The 21,878-nt window shown below is 42.3% G+C and overlaps 1 protein-coding gene across 3 annotated transcripts in view; it reads right to left on the reverse strand.

Moving 5' to 3' along the window:
- The window catches only part of ZNF485 (zinc finger protein 485), a 586,403-nt gene that overhangs the window by 285,608 nt on the left and 278,917 nt on the right, over nucleotides 1-21,878 (reverse strand). For all 3 annotated transcript variants that reach the window (XR_008616207.1, XM_055081189.1, XM_055081185.1), the window contains one exon: nucleotides 14,431-14,479. Coding sequence is in view for 2 of the 3 variants with exons in the window: in XM_055081189.1 (XP_054937164.1) it covers nucleotides 14,431-14,479 (49 nt within the window). In the remaining variant the exon portion in view is untranslated. Of the gene's footprint in view, nucleotides 1-14,430; nucleotides 14,480-21,878 lie in introns of those variants that run through there.

Raw genomic sequence — 21,878 nt, forward strand, 5'->3', positions numbered from 1 at the left:
GATGGTGATGGTGGTGGTGGTGGTGATGGTAGTGGTGGTGGTGATGGTGATGGTGATGATGATGATGCTGGTGGTGGTGGTGATGGTGATGATGATGATGATGATGGTAATCATGATGACATAGCATTCCTCCAGAAGAGCCCAAACCTTCCCAGTGCAAAGTCTTCTCTGGGAAGCAATATCGTCCTGGCAAAGCGATGGGACCAAGAGACCTCTAAGTCCCTCTAAGGCTTGGGGAGAAGGAGAAGGTGCCTTTAAAGGGATGAATGAAGTATGGTGAGCTCCAGAGGGAGCTGAACTTGAAACCATGGCTTGAGGAAGAACCTGAGGGGGTGGGAGGGTCCAGAACCATCTAGAGGACACAGAGAGCAAACAGTGGAGGGGTGGGCAGCCCCATGATTTGGGCATCCAGGGCAGCAATGTCAGGCAGGGTGCAGTGGATCTTCTGAGCATGACAGTTTCACTCAGGGCCAAGATCAGTGCTGAGCAAATAGTTTACTAGGTGTGTGGGGTCTGCAGAAGCTGTCATTATCCTGCCTGCTCTCATAAGCCAGGCCTACCTGCCCTGACCATCCCACCCAAAACCACAATCACACCCTTCCCAGGGCACCGCAAACCCCCTTAGTCCACTCAACACTTTCTTTGCCATGGTCCGTATCACTTTCTGACTTGCTCTGTGATTTATGGATTACATTAGTTATCGCCTAGAGCATGGGCTCTAGGCGTGCGGGCTTCAGTAGTTGTAGTACGCGGGCTCAGTAGTTGCGGCTCACGGGCTCCACAGCGCAGGTTCAGCAGCTGTGGCACATGGGCCCAGCTGCTCTGCGGCATGTGGGATCTTCCCATACCAGGGCTCGAACCCACGTCCCCTGCATTGGCAGGCGGGCTCTCAACCACTGCACCACCAGGGAAAACAGTTACAATCAATATGCATCAGCTCTGGGAGGACAGGGAACTTTGTCTTGCTCACTGATTTACCCCAAGCACCTAGAACAGTGCCCGGCACATAATAGGTATTGACAATATCTGTGAACAAATGGCATCTATAGAGTTACCTGCCTTACAGGGACCTGAACTGGCCCAGCTGGTGGTCCACACCATCAACTACACCATTGCCTGTTGGGTAATTGTTCAGCTGCAGCTCTGCATGCAGCTATTCCTGCATAGATACTCAGCCCTTCTGTCTAGGCATGGTGCCCCCTCTGCCATTGATTGGAACCAGACGGAGTCTTGCCTGTAACATGACTGAGCACTGATTTCAGTAAAGTAAGTGAATTACCAAAATGTAGTCATTACAATCTATCTTCATCTTGGTTGGTGACACATTTGGCGAGCTGTTATAAACCAAGACTTGAAAAGTAAATGCAAATTTATAGACCTCTCAACTCTGCCCACAGGACCCAAATCTGGCAGAATCGTCATCTCTATTGAGCTCTTACAACAGGATAAGAGCCTTCTGCCCACGACTTTTCTCTGAATACAAGGGTAACCCAGCTAATAGAAGCTGCCTGATCATTCATCCTAGGACCTCAGTTTCGGAAAGACCTTTAACATCACCTAAACAAATTCCATCTGCTTAAACCAATGGCAGTTAATCACCACTACTCTTTTGCACCATGACAAGACCCTGCACAAAGAACTCACCCCATTCCAACAATGGTCCCACAAACAAAACAGGTCATCCGCTTCTCAAAGCTGAGTAAGCTTTAAAAAGTCTGAGAGGTTGGGCAACTTAGTGCCCAGGCAGGACAAGTAATTGGCAGAACCAATACTTGAACCCAAGTGTTTCTGACTCCAACCTATTGCCGCTGAATCCTGGAGCAAATTAACAATAGAAATGTAGGCAACTGGTGATTCCTAGGTCTGCAACACCTGAACTCATCAATTTTAATAACATAAAAGTGACATGAACAGACATTATTGCTTCCCAATATGATGCAGCTGGAAGTACATAGCATTCGTATAAAGCATTCTTGCTGAAAAAGATAAAAGGCCTGAATTTAATTGAGCCTTAGATATAACCACCAATATGCAGGAAGCGTAGAAGATAAAAAGCTTGTTCAATGAGAGGTCAGTAGCTAAATCCAGAACACAATACACCCTACAGGACACTGACTCATGACCCACTTCTTCAACAAATAAATGCATGATAAAGGGAGGGAGAACTATTACAGATTAAAAGAGACCTGAAAGACACATCACTGAAGTGAAATGTGGGGACTTTGTCTGGATCCTGAATCCAGCAAAGCAACTGAAACAGATAGTTTGAGAAATTTTTATGTGAATACCTATTAAAGCATTAATGACTGCTTTATTAGATATGAAAATAACACAATGATTGTGTTCTTTAAAAAACTCTTCTGTTAGATATACTTTAGTATTTATGGATGAAATTACAGGATATATAGAATTTGTTTCAAAGGAAAAAAAAGAGTAAGGGATAGATGAAGTAAGAATGGCTAAGTTGATCATTATTGAAGCTGGGAGATGAATGAATCAGGTTTCATTATACTATTAGTTCTGTTTCTCTGTATGTTTCATATTTTCCACAATAAAGTTAAATTTGAAAAGAAGTGACAATATTGGGGAATCGAATTTTTAATCCAAAAACAGCATCATGCTCCATGAGAAAATGGTCAAGATATTCCTTTGAAAAGCCTCCCCATTATAGGAGATGAAGTTACCGACTTAGAAAAAAACCCCAAGAGTTTTCAACATAGTGAGGGACTCCCCAGGAATGTACCACAGAAACCAAAAGAAAAATGATTAAGAGATAAAACCACGTAAAACTTAAGAAAATATGTATGTTTAAAATTATTAGTTAAAACATTTAAAAGCATGTGATGAACTGGAAAGTATTTGTAAAGTACATGTCAGAACAAAGCTTAGCATTATCATTAAATTAAGTATCTCTTATAAATCTATAAGAAAAAAAGAAAATACTCCATCCAAATGGGCAAAAGATATGAGCAGAAAGTTTGAGGGAAAAAAGGAAAGAAAGGTATACAGATGGTCAACCTGTAAAAGGGAAAAACAAGAGCACAGGTTCACTTGTAATAAAATCAGCACATATTTTAAAAGCACACCAAGGTCTACACATTACTGACAAAATTAACCTGTTAAAGAACATCCCACAACCCCCTTGTGAACAATGAGCTCAGGGAGACGGTCCTTCCTCTTCACCGCTGGCGGGCCTGGAAATTGGCTCACACTTCCTATTTATATGTAGCAAAAGCTGCATTAATGCCCTCTGTCCCAGCAATTTCTCTTGCAGGTATTTATTCATCAAAATCAGAAAGAGGTTGTCTTATCTACAGTGTTAGGTACAGCTTTCTCGGGCACTGTATGAAAATTATTAGTGCATGACTCAGAGCTTCAAATCATGGCCAGAAGGCTTGAAGTCAGCTAGTGCTGACCCTACTCTTACAGTTGGTTTTCTTTTTACCCCATGGGCTAAAAGTTTGCACTGAAGTTCACAGCTGCTGAAAAACTGGAATGAATCTAGGAGACAAAGTGTTTATTTTTGCTAATATATATAAGAAGTCACCTATTATAAACCTACTTATCCACTGGATATCATTTTGTGCATAACAAAAATAAATAAGAAAATAAAAAATAAGAAAATTTAAAAATGAAATAAATATATAAAAGATTTTAAAATAAAAAGTTTTCTTTGGTCACATCACCTCTTGAGTCTCAGAATCCTAATCCGTTCTGTTTGGTGAGCGCACTGGTGTTAGTTTAGAAAATATACCCACCCAACTGGTCAGTGTTCCAGTTCTAGACCAGAATAGAAAATGTTCCCTTGTATGATCCCAGACCCAAAGGTAGAGCTAAATTCCCTAAGATGTGTTCTTGGACTTCTCCAGAAAACTGATTTTCTTGAGCCTTAGATTGCTACTGGATTGACCTCACAGATTAACAGCCATAAGAGAGAAATTTAGCAGTAGCTGAGAACCCATGAACTGAGGGGCACACTGCCCAGCTGGCTTCATTTGCATTCCCCCTGAGAAGAGTGAGTCTGTGTGGGAGGGAGTTGCTGAAGGCTGCAGTTCTAGAGTGCCAGAGCTCTTCTGAGTGCAGTTAGAGGCCAGCTACAGTGGAAAGAAGGTCAGTCCCACACCTCCATGGAAACCACAGCCTGAAAACCTAAAGCTCTTGGTCCCTGGAGAAGCAGATCCATGGACAGAACAACAGGCTGAGCGGCCCATCCCATAAAACCAATGAGACGTGTGAAATAGATTAAGGAAGAGCGGCAGTAAACAGAATGAGTGAGTCCTCGAGCTGATCCCAATGGTGATTTTGAGGAAACGCTTTGGCTTATCCAAACCCACATCTGAATGGAATGCTGCAATACTTCCAGAAACATGAGGTAGTGATTCGTCACCAGAAGAGAAAAAAACCGACGCTGACTTTTACGATGGGAACAGAGATTCCTGCCCCCGCCCCACCCTCCTTTCTTAGAATGACACTTAGAAAATCTGGCATTTAAACAAAGCCAAACCAAAGAAGAAATGGAGGGTGACAGCTAGAGAAAATATCTTGTCAATAAAATCTTGGATGCAGTTCTGAGCCCTATTCCTCAGGATGCATTCCCAATTTGGCACAATCAGTAATATCGGGGATGAATTAACTAATCAATGAATATTTAGGGAAAGGAGGTACCTGATCCAGAGAGCCAGTTCTCAATCTGAACTACACCGTGGGCTCGCTGGGGAGGTCTAACCAATACTGATCCTGATTGCACCCCCCAGAAATTCTGATTTATTTGGACTGATGTGCAGCCTGGGCATTGGGATATTTAATACTCCAGGTTATTCTCATAGGCATCCTGGGCTGAGGATCACTGATCCAATGTGACAGCCAGATGAGTGTGATCAGAGGGAGAGCTATTGGATATTACACTATTCAATTTCCCCATTCCTCAGTTTCTCATTGGTATAAATGAGGATATTGACAAGTAGTAGCTCACATAATTGTCACCAAGGTGAAACAGGATTATCTGTGTGAAAGCACTTTGAAAATGTCAAAGCACTACACAAGTAGTTAGGATGCAGAAATAGTTCTCAGTCCACATCTACTGAATTGTCACCAGCCAAATTATAGTTAAGAGGAATGAGGCCAAACTCATAGGTCTAAACACACACTGCTTTACAAAATTGAAAATTAGGGGAAAATCATGTAAAATATATGCTGAAAATCATATAAAATATCCTCCAAATTGTGTGAAGTTTTTTCCAAAAGCAGGAGAGTGAGGTGCATCTAAAGGAATGTCCTGGGTGTGTGACTGAGCATCTGTTAAGAAGCTGTTCTCAAGGGCAGATGTGGATGCTGAGGGAAGGTAAGAAGAGGGCGAGGGGAGAAGAGGGGAGAAAAAGGGAGAGACAGGACTGGAACTGAAGTCTTGATTACATTTGCTTACCTGGGTTATCCTTCTTCAGGTTAATAAGTACCTGGTACAATGCTGAAGGTTTTTTTTCTAATTTTCAATTCAGAGGCCAATTTTAAAAATATATGCTCTTTACTGGTTTATGCACACAATTGATTTTATTAATGTACGCATGCATCTATGCCTAAAAGAGCTAAAAGTCTGCACTGAAGTATATAACTACTGTAGAACAGGAATATATATGGCATAAACCCTTTTCCAAATATGGGAACATGTCATGTTTAAAACCCTTTTATGTTCACTGAGCACCATTCTGCACACAAAAAAATCTTTAAAATAGCCATCAATTAATATTAAAAGATCAGACTTATAGCCAATGAATGGAGCAATATCAGAACCTATTTTCCAGAACTACTAGACAATCATTCTTTAAAAGATTCTGCCAGGGGAAAAAAAAGAAATATTATATATATATATTTTTTTATATATGTATATTTATATAAAGATTCTATAAAGAATCTATAAAGATTCCTTCCTGAGAAATTTCTCAGAAATGTGGTCCTCATCACTGAACACAATGCTGTGTGTGCTGCCTGATTTGACTCTGACTCTCCCCAACCACACTAGTGCTTTGGGGTTTTGCTCTCATGATACAGAAAAGTCCTTATTTATTAAATGTGTTCAAAATAAAATACAAACAGCAAAATTTGATTCTTTTCCTTCAAACTGATTGCCATGTTTCTCAATTTCTGTCTAAGCTATTTTAACAAAATCTTTCAAAGTCATCTTCAAAGAATTGAAATGATGATCCCTTCAAAGTTTGTTTTTCAAAATCCCTGCTTCGTTTTCTCTTTGAAATTCAAAATTACCATTACCATACTGCAGATATATAGTGCCTTTCTCCAGAAAGCTCTAGTGGCCAAGTAGAAATGTTTCTCTTCAGATCCAGGAAATGGTGTTTTACGATTAAATTATTTTGAGCACCTCTGCTCTGCGTGTTTTATATTGCAGAGCAGTGATTTTCTAATACTGTAGATGGCTTTGACATTCTTATACTGAGACCAGTCTTAGTTTTCCAACTTCAGTTAAAATCTTTAAAATGTTTGCTTTGGAAGGAATTGCTATACAAGGGAGAAAGAACCATATGCCATACCTTATCATATAGGGAAAATATTCCATAAAGAAACTGGATTTCATTATGGCCTGTTTTGTGTAACCAGGCTACAGGTTTGGTTGCTACACACGTTGTTAGGATATTACAAGTGTCTGCTTTTCGTTACCTTGGCTGCACAGCCCAGCCTTCTGCATCTGTGTGCATTCATGCTGTGATTCATTATAATAACAGGAATTTGCTGCTGTTAAGATTGAGATAAATGAACTTTGTGGTCTGGGCAGCCTTTTTGATAACCATGACTCCACCTCAAGTTTGCTGCCTGGTCTTAAGTCATCTGCAATATAGTCTGAGTGAAGAAGCAAACACATACTATACTATCTTAGAAATTTTTTTTAAGTAGTTACTGTGGGCCAGGAATTTAACTAATACCTTTCCCTGTATTAACTCATTTAATCCTCACAACAGCCTTAGGGTATTTAGCCTTCTCTTATCTGCTTTAGGTAGATTAAGGGACTGCTATCCTCAGTTCAATAACTTGCCCAAGGCACCACAGCTAGTATGAAGCTCAGGTTGGCCCCAGGGTCTTGTCTCTGAACAGTTTTTCTTATACACCGCCCACCAGCCCTGCTGGATCCAGGGAGAGCACCGGGATCTCCCACTGTTCATTTCTGTAGCGGGTCCTAAAAGGCGGAAGGACCAGGCTTGGTCATCCACACTTTCCCCTACTCAACCACCTGTCTGAACTTTGGGCTGGGTTCATCACTGGCCATGGGATAGACCGGTCTCTTCAAAGCTGAGGGGAGGCCAGCCAACCCAGAGGTTTCTACCTAGTCACCTCGCTCTAAGTAGGAATGGTATCTGCGACTTCTCTCTCTTCTTTCTTCTATCCTTTTTTGTAGTTACTTCCACAACAGAGAATTTTAATATTTTCTGTGGGACATACTTATACTAAAAATTATTTTTTGTTTATCTGAAATTCAAATTTAACTGGGTATCCTATATATTTATTTGCTAAGTCTGGTCCTCCTCACTAGATGCTAACCAATAAAGAATGCCATTGGACTCCTCAGGTAACCAGAAAAGGGCACAAATGCGGAGGGTCTAGAGACTGCTGTTCTTTCTCTCCTCCCTGGTGCACTTTTCCTTGGAGTCCAGCATCGTGGCCAGCTCATCACCCCTGTTTATGACCTTGGACTGTGCTGGTCCCCTTGCTGTCACTCGGTCTCACCTCAGATGTCACTTCTTCATGAGCCTTTCCCCAACCAGCCCCATCTTGCCTACCCTATAATGCTACTTTGTGGTCTCCAAGGCCTCACCATATTTATTTAATTTCTGTGTCTGGTTATGCTCAATCCTGCCCCATTAGAAAGCAGAGATCTAGACTGTTGGGCATTGGGACAATGCACCAAGTAGAGTTCCTATTAGCAACTGAATGAACGAATGAATGAATCCCCGAAGGGGAGCTTGCGCATTCTTTGAGACATTAATGACTCTCTGAGGCACATTGCCTAGTAAGGCTATGTGCTAGCGGTCTTACCAACTACCCCTTCTGGTGTGACACGCCTCTAGCCATGACAAGGACAGCAGGCTAACACTGCACGTTACTCTTCCTTCCACTCCAGGGCCAATTTGCAACACTCCTCCATCACCCCAACTGTCTTGGGATTCCTTGCCTATGTATATTATCTTCCTAGCCAGATGGAGTTCACACTGAGCAGAGACTACTTCCCACTTGCCCTAGCAGCGTGGACGGCGCAACCAGAAGTTGCCAACCCCAGAGCCTTGGGATGTGTTGTACAGGCGCTCAAGCATCCAGATGCTCCCTGGAGTCTCTGTCTAGGCCAGGCTGACTGGGACCAGGCCATGGGACAGGGGCTTCTTAGGCAGACACTACATAGACACATGTGCAGACATGGCCAATCAGGATAGAGTACTAAAGCCTTATAACGTTTGAATGTTTTAAGCCAGGTGTGACAGCAGGAAGCAGGAGCTCTAGTTGCCATGCAAGGTGACACAGAAAGTCCCAGAGTTGGACGTGGGACCTAATAATCAGAGAAAAGAAGGTAGTTAATGTGTCTATCAACTCTTTCAAATATATCTAAGGAGTGCCTACTTTGGTGCCAGCTGCTCTACCAGTCACTAAAAATACAGATGAATAAGATGTGCCCCTAACCTTGGGGAGTTTGTGGTTTTCTCCCTCTCTCTGTTCATTTATGATGCTTTTGAGGACAAGGAAATGTACTTATCACTTTGGATGCCTGGAGCCTAAGAGATAGTTGGCCTTAGTAAGGAACATTCGGCTTGCTTCATGCTTCTCTAAGAGAACAAACTAGAACAAAAGGGAGAAAGACTCAGAGCAAAGGAATTTGTCACAATAATATAAGCAAGATACTTTTAATAGCCTCAATTCTCCAGAGAGGGAATGGGCTTCCCTTTGAGAGGTTACATTTCCTTTTTCTGAACATGGTCAAGTATAGGTTGGGCTACCCCATAATAAGAAACCTCTGGAGGAAGGTCAGCCCCGTTTGACATGACTGTCAGCTCTCTTTTGTCCTAGGATTTGCAATGTTCACTTGGTGATGATAGTGTTGTTTTAAGATACCCTTTACAGGGACTGCTACGGTCATACTAGGTGATTCTCTTAACATTTATCAATTAATTTGCAAAAAAGGGCAGGATCATGGAATTGTTCTTTCTGGGTGATCAAAGTCTTTATTCATTGATGCTGTACCTGGCAAGGAAACATCATCCAGCCATCTTTCCCTCCACTGCCTCAACTTTTCACCCTTCCCTGCGCTCCCTTTGCATCTGGCATCTATACAGTGGCATTCCATCACCTTACAAAATCACAATCATGCAATGGAAAACTCCACTGGAGTAGAAGACGGGGCTAGAACTTCTTCTAGGAAGCAGACCCTCGTCACAGGCTGTGGTCACATTCCATGCTGGTGACATGTGTATTTGGAAGGACATGTTATTTTAGGCACAATAAAATTAAATCTCATCTCCACATCTGGAGCTAAGAAGGAAAATTACCTTAATTAAACACAGCAGAATCCAGATTTATTGCTCAACACATGGAGTCCTCTTAGTCTCTGAGGACCAAACCCTGATATTCCAAAAAAGCCATTTTCCACTGGCACTTGTACACTTGTCCATCAATGGCCTTCAGATGCATGGAACCAAAGAGAAGAAATGTGTTCCTCAATTTTCAATATGGTAAAGAGATTTACAGTGTAATGAAAAACATAAGGCCAATAGAACTAGTTGAAAAATGAATACAAAGTCAAATAGCTGTTTAGGCCACATTTCTTTCCAAGGAAGTAGGTGGACTATTTGTTCCCCTCTCCTCCCACTGGAAGCATAGATGATTTTCTTTAACTTGTGCTTTGGTATCCTGTAGGTTGTTTTTAGTTCCAGGTAGTAAAAACTATTGGCTGTGGGAAAGAGATTAGAGAAATAAAGTAATAGATCAACAGTACATAAAACTGAAGCCCTGAGAAATGAATTGTTTTCCCTAGCAAATAGGTCTAATCCGGAAAGAAGGAAACAAACAGAGTGCCCGGAACAAAGTGAATGGCCCAATTGTACCACAAGCAATTCAGAAAAGCAGGCAACAAGGCTTGCCCATCTAGCAGTTCTCATGTTGAGCTAGAATTCCCTCTGAGTCATTTCTTTTAAACACCACTAATAATAAAATGCTGGAATTTTCATTGAACATGAAATAAAAGGCCTTTTATAGATAAAGAAATACTTCAAGTATACATTAGATCCTTACTGCACTCACTGGCCTTGACCATGATCTTCCTTGGCTTGTTTTCTTTGTTTCAACAGGAGCAATCTCACAGATTCCCATCATCACCATAACAATCTCTCAGGCAAGGACTCAATTCCTGACTCCTCTTCAAGGCTCCAGAGCCCCATTCCAGTGCTTGACTGGATGTCCCCACTTATCTACTGGACATCCCTAATGGGGGTCCCACAGGCACCTCAAATTTCACATGCCCCCAACTCAACTCAGTATCTTTTCTCCTAAGTGTGCCCCTCTTCCTCTCTTCTCCATTCTGGTCAACTCTCCCCATGACCTCAGACAGAGAACTCAGCCATTGCCATCATGCTGGGCCCTGAATCACCATGGCACCAGAGCTGTGATGCTCCCTGTCACTGACAGCCCCACCAGCGGTGTCCCTGGCTTCCCCACACAGTGCTTCACCTGCTTTCCCGCTCATCCAGCCCACATCCTCATGAGCACAGTAAGCTCCTTTGACTGGGATTCTGACCAGGCTCATCCAGGCTGGAGCCCATCTTGCCCTGCAGTGCTCTCCCAGCCTAAGCCCAGCTCTGAGAAAGGGGTCCAACATGCTCTGCTCTCATGCTGAGACCCACGACAACTCACAGGATGCCTCCTGTCAGTCAGCTTGTTTGAGTAGTGCCACCTAGACAGCACTGTCTTTGCCCCTGAGGTGCATTCCTATATTCGTCCCAAATAGCCAGTGTCTGTCCTCCTTGGCACACACTGGCACCTAATACACTTCTGCAATCATGCCATTGCCCTCCTGAGAGCTTTACATCATTCCCCATAGCCTGTTAAATACAATCTTACTATTTCAGCAAGTAAGGCTCTTAAATACCTGGATCCACCCACTCAGCTTGCTCAACAGCATCCCCCAACACCTCCTAATGTTCCAGTCAAAGGAGACTTCTTTCCTCAAATGAACCCTGCAGGCACGTCCCTGCCTCTGTGCCATTTGTCACAAATACTGACAACTTCATGACTTCCCAATTCCCTTCTCCCTCTGCTGTGCTGCTGCAAAACCGGGAGTCTATTAGCTTTTATTGTCCTCTGCCTGTCCCACAGTTCCCCTGGAAGCAGCTGTCCCTCACCAGCCCCCACAATCCCACGTTAAACACTGGTCCAGAGAGGATGCCACTGTGAGTTGGCAGAATTGACTTGGTGCCGAGCAGAAAAGAAAGAATTTTCTTATGAGTTTATTTGAGTAGGAATCCTGAAACACCCCATGTGACAGATGAATTAAAACCCAGAAAACACTTAAATCTACATTCTGAAAACCTCATTGATTTTTTTTAGATTCTAACTCTGGAATCTCTGCCTTAGCCCTCCTGTTGTGGCCAGCAAATTGGAAAGGGAAAAGGTATGAATTGGTGTCTGTTGCTACATCATCTCCCAACAAAGTCTATATGCAGATTTCTGACCCCTACGGCGAAATAAGTCACATGTTTACCTCTTCCCTCCCCCAATCCCATTGAAATAACTGAAAAAAAAATATGAAAATAGCGGCAAATGTTTAAAAGCATAAAACAGGAAAGGTTCCCATCAGAGGACCAGAAACTCCAGGGAATTTCTGACTCAGAGTCAAGGGGGAAGTACAGAGGGGAGGTCTCAGAAGGCGCTGGGCCAAACAAAGGAGCATGGCAGTACCCCAGGAACATCTCCCTGCCCTCATGGATACAGGAAAAAAGGGAAAGCAACATCTACCTGGGATAGTATTAACATCTCCCAACGCTCTCTGCCCCCAGACCAACATCTTCACTGCTGTCCCAATGGGAGGGGGCCCCACCTGTCTCCTCCTAAGTATCACCCTCCAGCCAGGGAAGAAGGAACTCAGGTGGCGGGCAGGGTGGAGAGCTTGGCAGGGTAAACTGAACTCTGCCTTCACAACCTGTACACTAATGTACAACCACTACCCAATGTCCAATCCAGAACTTTCTTTATAAGTGTGAATGCTAAATGGTCACCCCAAATTTGAGGAAAATCAACCACTAAGAAGGAGATACAACAAACTGGACCAGTAGAATAATTTGCCTTTGAGGAAACAGAGGTATTGCAGGAAACACAGAACTCAGAAATGTTGGTCAAAGGGTACAAAGCTTCAGTTATGAACAGGGTGGACAAGTTCTAGGGATCTAATGTACAGTGTGGTGACTACAGTTGGTAATACTGTTTCGTATTCTAGAAATCTGATGAGAGTAGATCTTAATTGTTCTCACCAAAAAAAAAAAAAAAAAGGTAACTGTGAGGTGATAGATATGTTATTTTAGCTTGATTGTGGTAATCATTTCGCAATGTATGCATGTATCAAAACATGTTGTACACTTTAAATATACACAATTTTTCTTTGTTAATTATATCTGAATAAAGCTGGGAGGAGGAATGATTCCAGTTAGTATCCTCAGAGAAATTCAAAAGTAATCACGTGAATTAACCCAAAAACAAGGCTGTTCTCTAACACAGCTATTCAACGACGAGAAATAAATAACGCCCAGTATAAAACTCAGCACAAAGGCCAAGCAATGCTGCAAACTAAGGGATAATACATAAAACATCTAGGAACGAGACCAAATCTATCAGAGATTATTACACGTGGTTTAAATTCCCATATCACAAATCAAAAGTTTACCAATGGGGTGAGGGGAGGGGGGAGAATCCAAAATTAATATTTTATTTATAAGACCAACAAAAAGGATACAAAAATATTGATACCTAATTGCATGGATTGTATGACTGTCTGGATAAATATGTGTATAATGTGAGTACCAACAAAAAGAAAACTGAATCATCAATATTGCTAACGGAGAAGTCAAGCCAAACCTTAAATGAGAGAGAAGCGCTTTCATAGTAATAGAAGGTACTGTTCCCTCTGCCTGGAGGACTGCCCCCCAGCTTTTCGTGGGGCTGACTCACCTTGTCCTTTGGCCTCCTATTCAACATCCCCACCACAGGCTGGACTTCCTGACCCACCCCACCTCATTATCTTTAACACTGGTCCACTGGTTTGCTTCAGAGCACCAGTCAGAATTCTTTCAAACTAGCATTCACTTATTTACTTCATTATTATTTGTTTCCATAACTATACACGTATGAATCATGAAATGCAGGAAACTTAGGCTTTTTTTAATTTACCATTGTATTTCTAGTGCTTAGCACAGTGCCAAGAACATAACAAGCATTTAGTATTTTTAAAATGTACCGATATATAACATCACAAATCTTCAAGTACCCAAAAGCTTCAAGAATACACTAAAACATATTTAAATAAAGACAAATTTAACACAAATTTAACAAAACGACATGATCAAAATAGAAGAATTTAGTACAACTCTGAAAATGATGCTTCATATAGAAATAAAACTAAGGATATAAATTTTTTTAATTCATTCAATATGAGTCAGATCCTGTTAGGTATTTGCGGCAGAGCTGAGAATGAAACGGACAAGTCTGCCTCAATGAATCTGCATTGAAATTAATCCAGAACTCATCTAATACAGCTAACCATCAGACTAAATATATAAATATATGCACATGACAATGTGTAGATGTGTTACTATATCCTAACACATAATATATATTCCATTATATATATTTGGAACACTGACAGAAATTGAGCATGTTCTAGGCTACCAAAAAAGATACATTTTTTAATAATTGAAATCCTTCAGACTACTTTCTCTAACCACAATGTAATAAAACCAGAAATTAATAACCAAAGAAGAGCCAACAACTTTAAGCACCCGGACATTCAAATAAATCTGGAGCCAAACATGGAAACAAAATTGTAATTGAACCACAATTAGGATACCTCACACAGAAACCTATGGGATTTAGTCAAGGTAACACCTAGAGGAAAATTTACGGAATTAACTACTTTTTACAAGTAAAATAGTGAAATAAATGAATTAAGCATCCAACAAAAGGATATAGCAAAATAATAATAAGATAAACCAAACAAATATGAAAAAATAGTAAACTCAGAAATTAAAAAAATAAAGGGGAAAATTACTTAATGGATAAATAAAATGAAGAGCTTGTTATTTTTAAATAATAAAAACAGACCTCTCTAAGTCAGACCAAGAAGAAAAGAGATCAAACACAAATAGCATTAGAGATAAGAAAGGATAATACCCATACCTGAGTTCGACTCTAATTGCTCCAATGGAAGGAATTTCATAATAATAACCTAAAAAATAGATATTATATTATATTATATTACAGTCTATTAAAAATTATATTATAAAATTATTTTATGGCTTTGAAGGAGAAAAGAGCATTTTTCACTTCTAACTGAGCAATCATCAATAAAATATCAATAACTGACAAATTTGGAAAATGTTTGATTAATATATTTACAACAAATGCAAAGGCTTTATGAGAAATTTAGCTACATTTCTTAGGTTGCATAAAATAATGTTATTTTTCTACAAAGTACAGTAGTATGGAACCTGGCATCTTTAAAGATATTTTTTTCATTGGAGAAATTATTAAAGATGCATGATGATGGGTATATGATACTTATTACATTTACATAAAATATTTGCCTAAATATAATGTTCAGAACAAATTTAGAGTCTTTGTAATGTTATGTGATCACAGTTTATTTTTCAAATAACACCTTGCTTTTTTCTGAGTACAAAGGAAACATGGGCTCACTACACAAAATTTGAATGTTCTAGGAATGTATAAGAATTTTTTCTAATTCAACCAGTCAGAGAAAGATGTACATATATGTCCCACTTTCTTATATCTAAGTTTTACAAAATTCATATATTTTTTATTCTAAATTTTTCATATAAGATATTTGATACATATTGAATCATTATGCTGTATACCTGAAAGTAATATAATGTCATATGTCAATACCTCAATAAAAAAAGCAAGGAAATGGAAAAAATATATTTGATAGATATCATTGTTTCATTTAATAAAATAATATCCCTTTATGAATGTAAAAAAAAAAGAAAGAAGAAAGCGTTTATAAACACAGACAGTGGAGACTAAATAATTATAAGAGAGCACCATGTTGAACCCTACACAATAAATGTGATTATGTAAACAAACTGGGCAGTTTTTTAAGAAATCACGTATAAACAAAATTAAGCCAAAATGAGAGAACTTGAGTAGACCATAGTGAAACTACTGAGTTCAGCTGCGCAGCTCGCATCACCAGGATCCCGACCCTAGTTTTTGGACCCTGCCTGGAACTTCTGTCCCTGCAGCCTTGGGTCACTACTTCCAATCTCTCTAATGACACCTCCAAATCGATGCTGTGTGGCCCAGCTTTTGTTTCAAAGCTCAAGCACGTGCAACTGGTTCTCAAAGTCTGGGTCACATGGCCACAGCATAGTTCAAAGAAGCCTTGTCACATCTTTTATGGAAGGTGGGCTCTGCTCATAAAGGCACAAAGCCTCTATCTAAATACAGGTATGGGATTCAGAGAATCAATGATCAGAAAGGACACACAGCCACCATGGTGGTCATAAAAAGCCTTTTTTGGAAAGTAAAGCAGATTTTAATCAGCATTTCAGCAACCTCATCCCACCGCCCAGGAGGTTGCAAAACAGACTCTCATCTACCGTCTCAAGCTCAGTACTACCCCTGGAGGGCTTACTTCCCAATTTGTATCTCACCCCAATTTCATTCATCACTTATGTACAGAGTTCCTGATATGAGCAAGGTGTGATTCCAATGGCTTATTTCTATATCTCCACCTAAATGCCTCTTATGGGTACCTCAAAGTCAACAAGCCTCAAACCTGACCACTGACCTCCATTTATTCTTTTGTGAAAGAATAAAGGATAATCAGAGGACCCATCTAATAAAGAGATTACAAGGTTTGAATGGGATCAGGCATGCAGCACTGTGCCTGGAACATAATTAGGGAGAAATAAACATTAGTATGTCATCTTTGTTATTATCCTTTCTTGCCTCCAACCTGAGCCTTCCAGGAGTCCCACATCCTTATAAACCCACTTGACCCACATGCGGTTTTTAATCCTTCAAGACCTAACTCACATGCCATCTGCTCTGTGAGGGGCAGTGACACCCAGGCAGAGCCCTCTGTGTTGTAGCACTGAGGCATCCCTCCCTGGCCTCTCACATCACTCCTCCTACTCCCCAGTCACAGAGCTCCAGCCACACTCCCCTCCTTTTGTTCCTTGAACACCCCAAGACCATTCACGCCTACGGCCTTTATTTGTACAGTCCTCTCTGCCTAGAAGCTTTTGCCCCAGATGTTTACCTGGCTGCACCCTTACCATTCTTCAGTTATTAGCTTATCCCTGCTGTCCTCTGAGAGAATTTCCCTAATCACTCTACCTGAAATGCAACTCCCTTCCTGCCCCATCCCCTCAATCCTCTCCCCATTTCTTCATCTTATTTTCTTCGTTATCATTGCCTGCAATGACTCTTCTCTGTTAACCTGGATATGGTTTATCTCTCCCCCATTAGAATGTAAGCTCAGTGATCTAAGCGAGTTTAGCCCCAGGACCTCAATAAATGATGCATGGATGGATGGATGGATGCATGCATGCATGCATTCATGAATCAATAGGCACTTCTGTTATTCAGTTATAATACTTAAAATCTTAATGACTATCTGCTTAATGTATTAGAAGGAGTGCTGAAAGACAGAGACTGGGTCCCTGTACACTTAGTGCCTAAAACCATGACATAAGCCTTCTGCTGACTTAATTTAACTCATTTCTTTGTCCCAAGGCAAAGCAAAAAATGGGACACTAGAGTACTATTCTACAAGCATCTATAATGGTAAGAACTCAGGCCTGTCGTAGAAATCAAAGTGCCAATAATTAAGATGTGTCTGTTAGAAATAGGATGATGACTCAGGGTCAAGAAACAGGAAGGATTCTGTGGTTGTATTGTTTTGCTTTGTTTTTTTGTTTTTGGTCTTGTTTTTAAATAAACGGTATGATAATGTTGACAAGTTGCTTATTACACAAGGTGGGGGCTAGAATTTAGTGCAGGCTGATACCCCTTTCAGCTCTGACATCATAATTCTGGAATTCTGAGCCCTTCCCTTTCTCTTTAAAGCAGAAATCTGATCATGCGGCTTCCCTGCTGAAAATCTGTCAGGTTAAGATTGTCCACAGCAAAAAACAATTTGAATCATGTGGCCCTGTTCCTCCCTCACTGCCACCACCTCTCACCATCTAGAAGCCCCTCTGGTTATGCTGAATCAGGAGTCCTTACTGAGGTGCTGTGCTCTTCCTCCCTCAGGATGCTCATCTCCTAAATAGGAAGGTCCGAGTAAAGATGTGATGTGCAGGTTGCATTTGCTGGCTTCTGTATTACTCCTCCATTACCTGTTGAACTTCCCTGAACTGTACTGCCGTTGGACTTGGAAATGATTTGGAACCAGCTTGCTTTAAGATTGCCCTCCCTTGGGGTAACAGCCTGGCTTTGCATTGACTGATTGATTAGTTTTGGATTTACCTGATTCTTACTGTACCTTCCTCAGACTTGATGAGTCCCCCATTCCTCAGCTGACAGGGAGAAATTCTTCACCCCTTTCCCCCTCGCAGCCCTGTCTGATGCTTCCCCACTCATCCTTGCAGACAGAACAATGACCGACATGCCCCACTTTGCACACTGCCATGCACCTCTGCCCAAACGCCCCAGCTCCTCCTCTGCCATTAGCATCAGGAACACTTCTACTCATTCTCAAGTCTGTCTTTTAATGCTTCCTGTTCTAGGAATGAGCACTTAGCACAGAGGTCAGCCTTTAATAAGGAAAAGCTATTTTTTATATCATTTCCTCATCCACTTTTTAAATTATATAAATAACTTTTCTATAAATAATACACAATACAAAATCAAAAGGTATTTTTGGTTAAGAGGCACAAAATTTGAAGCTACTAACTGCATATTAATTTTATCCAGCTTCCTAGTGTTTGGCATGCAGAATATTCAATCCCAGGTGGTTTAAAAAATACCCCCAGGAAATTTCACTTTCTCTTTAATTTGCTCAATAAATTCAGCATGTCTTTCTTTTGGTGCTGCTAATGTATTATTCTCAATGTGTACATGAATATAAGACAGTCAGTGTCTAAAGTGCTGTGGAGCTTACTATGCTTTCATAAATTAAAAATATTCTGATTTTAAATGCCACAAAAACCATAAATGTATAAAAAGGTTTATGATGAAAGGCCCTATCCCATCTCTGTCCCCCGACCAACCACCTCCCTAATTTTTGTTATTAACATATTAAGCTATCCATCTGTAGAGCTGAGCATTTCCTCCTTTTGCCACTGTAATGTCATATATCACTTTACTTTTGGGCACTAATTAAGATATTACAATTATTTTCCACATCCGCCTCCCCCACTTGATGGCAAGCAACTTGAAATCAGGGAATGGGTCTCATTTATCTTTACATCATTAGTTTGTACTGTGTGAGGAACACTAAGGTTTCAATAATGTTGACGAGGCTGCCCCTGCACAGAACTTAGTAACTAAGGGAATAAATAAACTACACATCCTTGTGGAAATTTGGGGGACTGGGGGCTCAGAATCCACCATATCTACATCTCTTCTCTTCCCATCTCCAGAGTAGCAACCAGGGCCCATACTGCCCCATCACATCGGCATCAGACACATCCCTTGCCATTCCCCACGGATGCCAATTTCCCAAATTCTGAGGCCACTTCCTGTCTGGCAGGAAGTGCCTGAAGGGGAAGCACAGAGGTCAGAGCGCTCTGGCCTGAGGGTCAGGCTCACTCCAGGCTTGTTTGCTGGGATCCTGATGATTCCTTTTGATGCACTGGGATCTGGTCTGTCCAACAGCAGAGACTCCCTTGTCTAACCACCATCCCCTCCCCACCATTCTGGTTTCTCACTTCACACCTGCCTCTGCCCACCAGCAATCCTAAATACTGGCCTGACTTGTAGGTCCCTTCACTGGTTACGTTTTATACCACGATGCTTTCTTACCTGTTACAATATCTAAGATGAGAAAACTGAGTCAGAGACAGTGAAAGTGACCTGCCCTAGGTGACAGGCCAGGAGGCAGAACCAGCCCTCGGAGCAAGCCTCCCAGCCCCAAGCACTGTGCTCTTAGCTCTGGGGCACTCCAGCTCTGGGGCCCGAGTTCTACCCTCTGGGTGAACCAGTCACACACATAGGCAGTGGCGGGTGGAGAGTGGACCCAGGCTTTAGAAATGGTGGTGTGATTTAGGTTCTAATAGATAATAACCAGTAACCCACAGATCCTGCCCCAAGTCCCTGCCAACCCCTCAAGCTCAGAGAGGTGACTATGCCCAGGGAACCTGTCAAATGGGAAGAACAGTGCTTACTTGCCAGCTGGGCTTTGCATGGGCCACACCTGAAGCAGAACTCCTGTCAGTGTTGGACAAGAAGGCCTGACCCCGGGTCTGAAGGGCCTCCCTGGACCCTGACCCCATCACACCCTCCCACCCCCGGGAAAACCAAACCTCCCCTCACTCTGGCCACAAAGAGCAGAGGAAGTGACCGAGAGAGACATTAGGCAGTCAGGCCTGATTAGGGGCTACAGGCCTTGGTTCTGGTTATCACATCTGTTATGTGACCAGATGATTTTATAGAGAGCAAGAGAGAGGGGGCCACTGCTGGCCCTCCTGTGCTGCCACAGGAAGGAGGAACAGGAGGTTTCCACCACACAAATGAGAGAATAAGTGAGTGAGCGTACCACACACTTCCCAAGGCACTGGCCACTAGCATGTCTGGCTCCACCAGAGCCCTGAAGGTGACCTGAGACTATATCTTCCTGGAAGCGTTGTTAGGGAGACAGGGTGCCAAAGAAGAATCAGCCAAAAGGATCTTCTGGAAAGTTTCTAACAATTGGCATTTTGAGTTTGCCCTTTCCTGTTCTCCCAAAATGTTAGAGAAGATAGACATAAAATAAATTGGTACTAAAAGCATTGAATGACCTGTAAGTGAAACCCCGGTTTGTCACTCAGAATGTGCTTATTTCTTTCAGTCCAGAGTGTCAGCCTCCCTCAGGGAATAATACACAGCCTTCTGAGGGTAACTGTTCAATCTGTCTCATTCCTACTATTCTCCCTGGCTTCCCTCCTAGACAGTCTCTGGGTGTATGTGGGGAGGAGTCACGTGGCCTTACAGCAGTGGAGGGAGGTAATGAGTTCCAGAGTCTGCTCAGCTGCCAAGCCACTACTCAAGTGTCTGAATCCGTTGTTGGCCCCGTGCTAGGAACCAGATGCCTGTGTAGTAGATGGAGTGGAAGTCTGTCCTTCCTGAGCTCAGTCAGGCCCCGCGTTCCCTCTCTGCTGATTCCACTAACCACAGAACATGCCCATGACGCTGACTCACCCACCGTCTCACCTGGACCAGGGGATCTCACCCAGCCTCTGACGTGCACTAACTGCTTCCACATCATGATGAACCCACTGGCAGGCTCACTGGCTCTCCATCAAGCGTTCACCCCAAACAGGGGCCCAAGGTTGGATGAGGAATCCAGCGAGACCCTTCTCTGGCTGACCCTGCCTTGCATGGCAGTCGCCTACAAAAGCCCCACGCAGGGAGCTCCCCCACATACCCTAGGTGTCCCTCCCTGCTTGTCCAGCACATCTGCTCTCTGGGGCAAAGCCAGGGGAGCAAACATCAGTGCACACATCTGCTCGTCTCCTCCTCCTGCCCCCCTCTTCCTCCAATCATCTACCAACAGAGGATGCAAACTTCCCTTACTTGCCCTGCCTTCATCAGTGCACACTCCAGACTCATGGTTAATCCTTTGTGGCGGGTTTCTTCTCAGCACTGTGGGAGGATCTCTGTCTAGGCTGATGAAAATGCAAGAGAGAAAGTTATGTGTATGAAACACATCAGAAAAATACCACATTTCTCTTTAAAAAGAGGATCCTTCCATATGCTACCTGGGGAATTCTGCAGAAGGAGCCCCTTGTTGAGGCTGGAGACAGAATCCCACCCAGTATGCCCCTCCAGGGGATGCTGAGTGCAAGTGGACCGGCTTCCAATTGGAAAAGAAGGCTTAGTGCACCTGGGGGACCCTGGGCACCAGGAGGCTTCATAGACAGGCCCTCAGCTGTCCCATCCTTTCTCACGGGGTGGTATCTGGCCCTAAAATAGCCAACTAAACCACTGCCCTAGAGTCTAGTCAGTAGGTTAATTTTAAGGAACTCAGTGGGGAATCAGAGGGTGATGGGTACGCTGGTGAAGTGTAGGTCTGAGTGCCCCACTTGCACACAACGTAGGAAACAGGCTCCGCCTCCTCTGCAGCTGAACTACAGTCCTGGGCTATTAAGCTGATCTGATATCACTGGGGAAAACACAGAGCCCTGGAAGCCTCTGTTTCCAAAATAAAAGAACAAGAATATCTGCTGGGTTTCGAATACTCTATCAGGAAATAACCACAGGGCCCTGCCTGCCAATTCTCCTTTGAAGACAAATGGAAAAAACAAACAGAATCCTAAACAAAGACTATAAACCACTAAAAAAAAATTATTTCAAGGAGGGGTTGTGACGAGACTGCCAAGGAGGGTTAAAAAAAAATGTGGGTATGTTATAAATCAGCCACTCTTTTATGCACCTGCCAACGTTCCAGGTTACTACAG

Source organism: Physeter macrocephalus, chromosome 20 (assembly GCF_002837175.3).
Source record: "Physeter macrocephalus isolate SW-GA chromosome 20, ASM283717v5, whole genome shotgun sequence".
NCBI lineage: Eukaryota > Metazoa > Chordata > Mammalia > Artiodactyla > Physeteridae > Physeter > Physeter macrocephalus.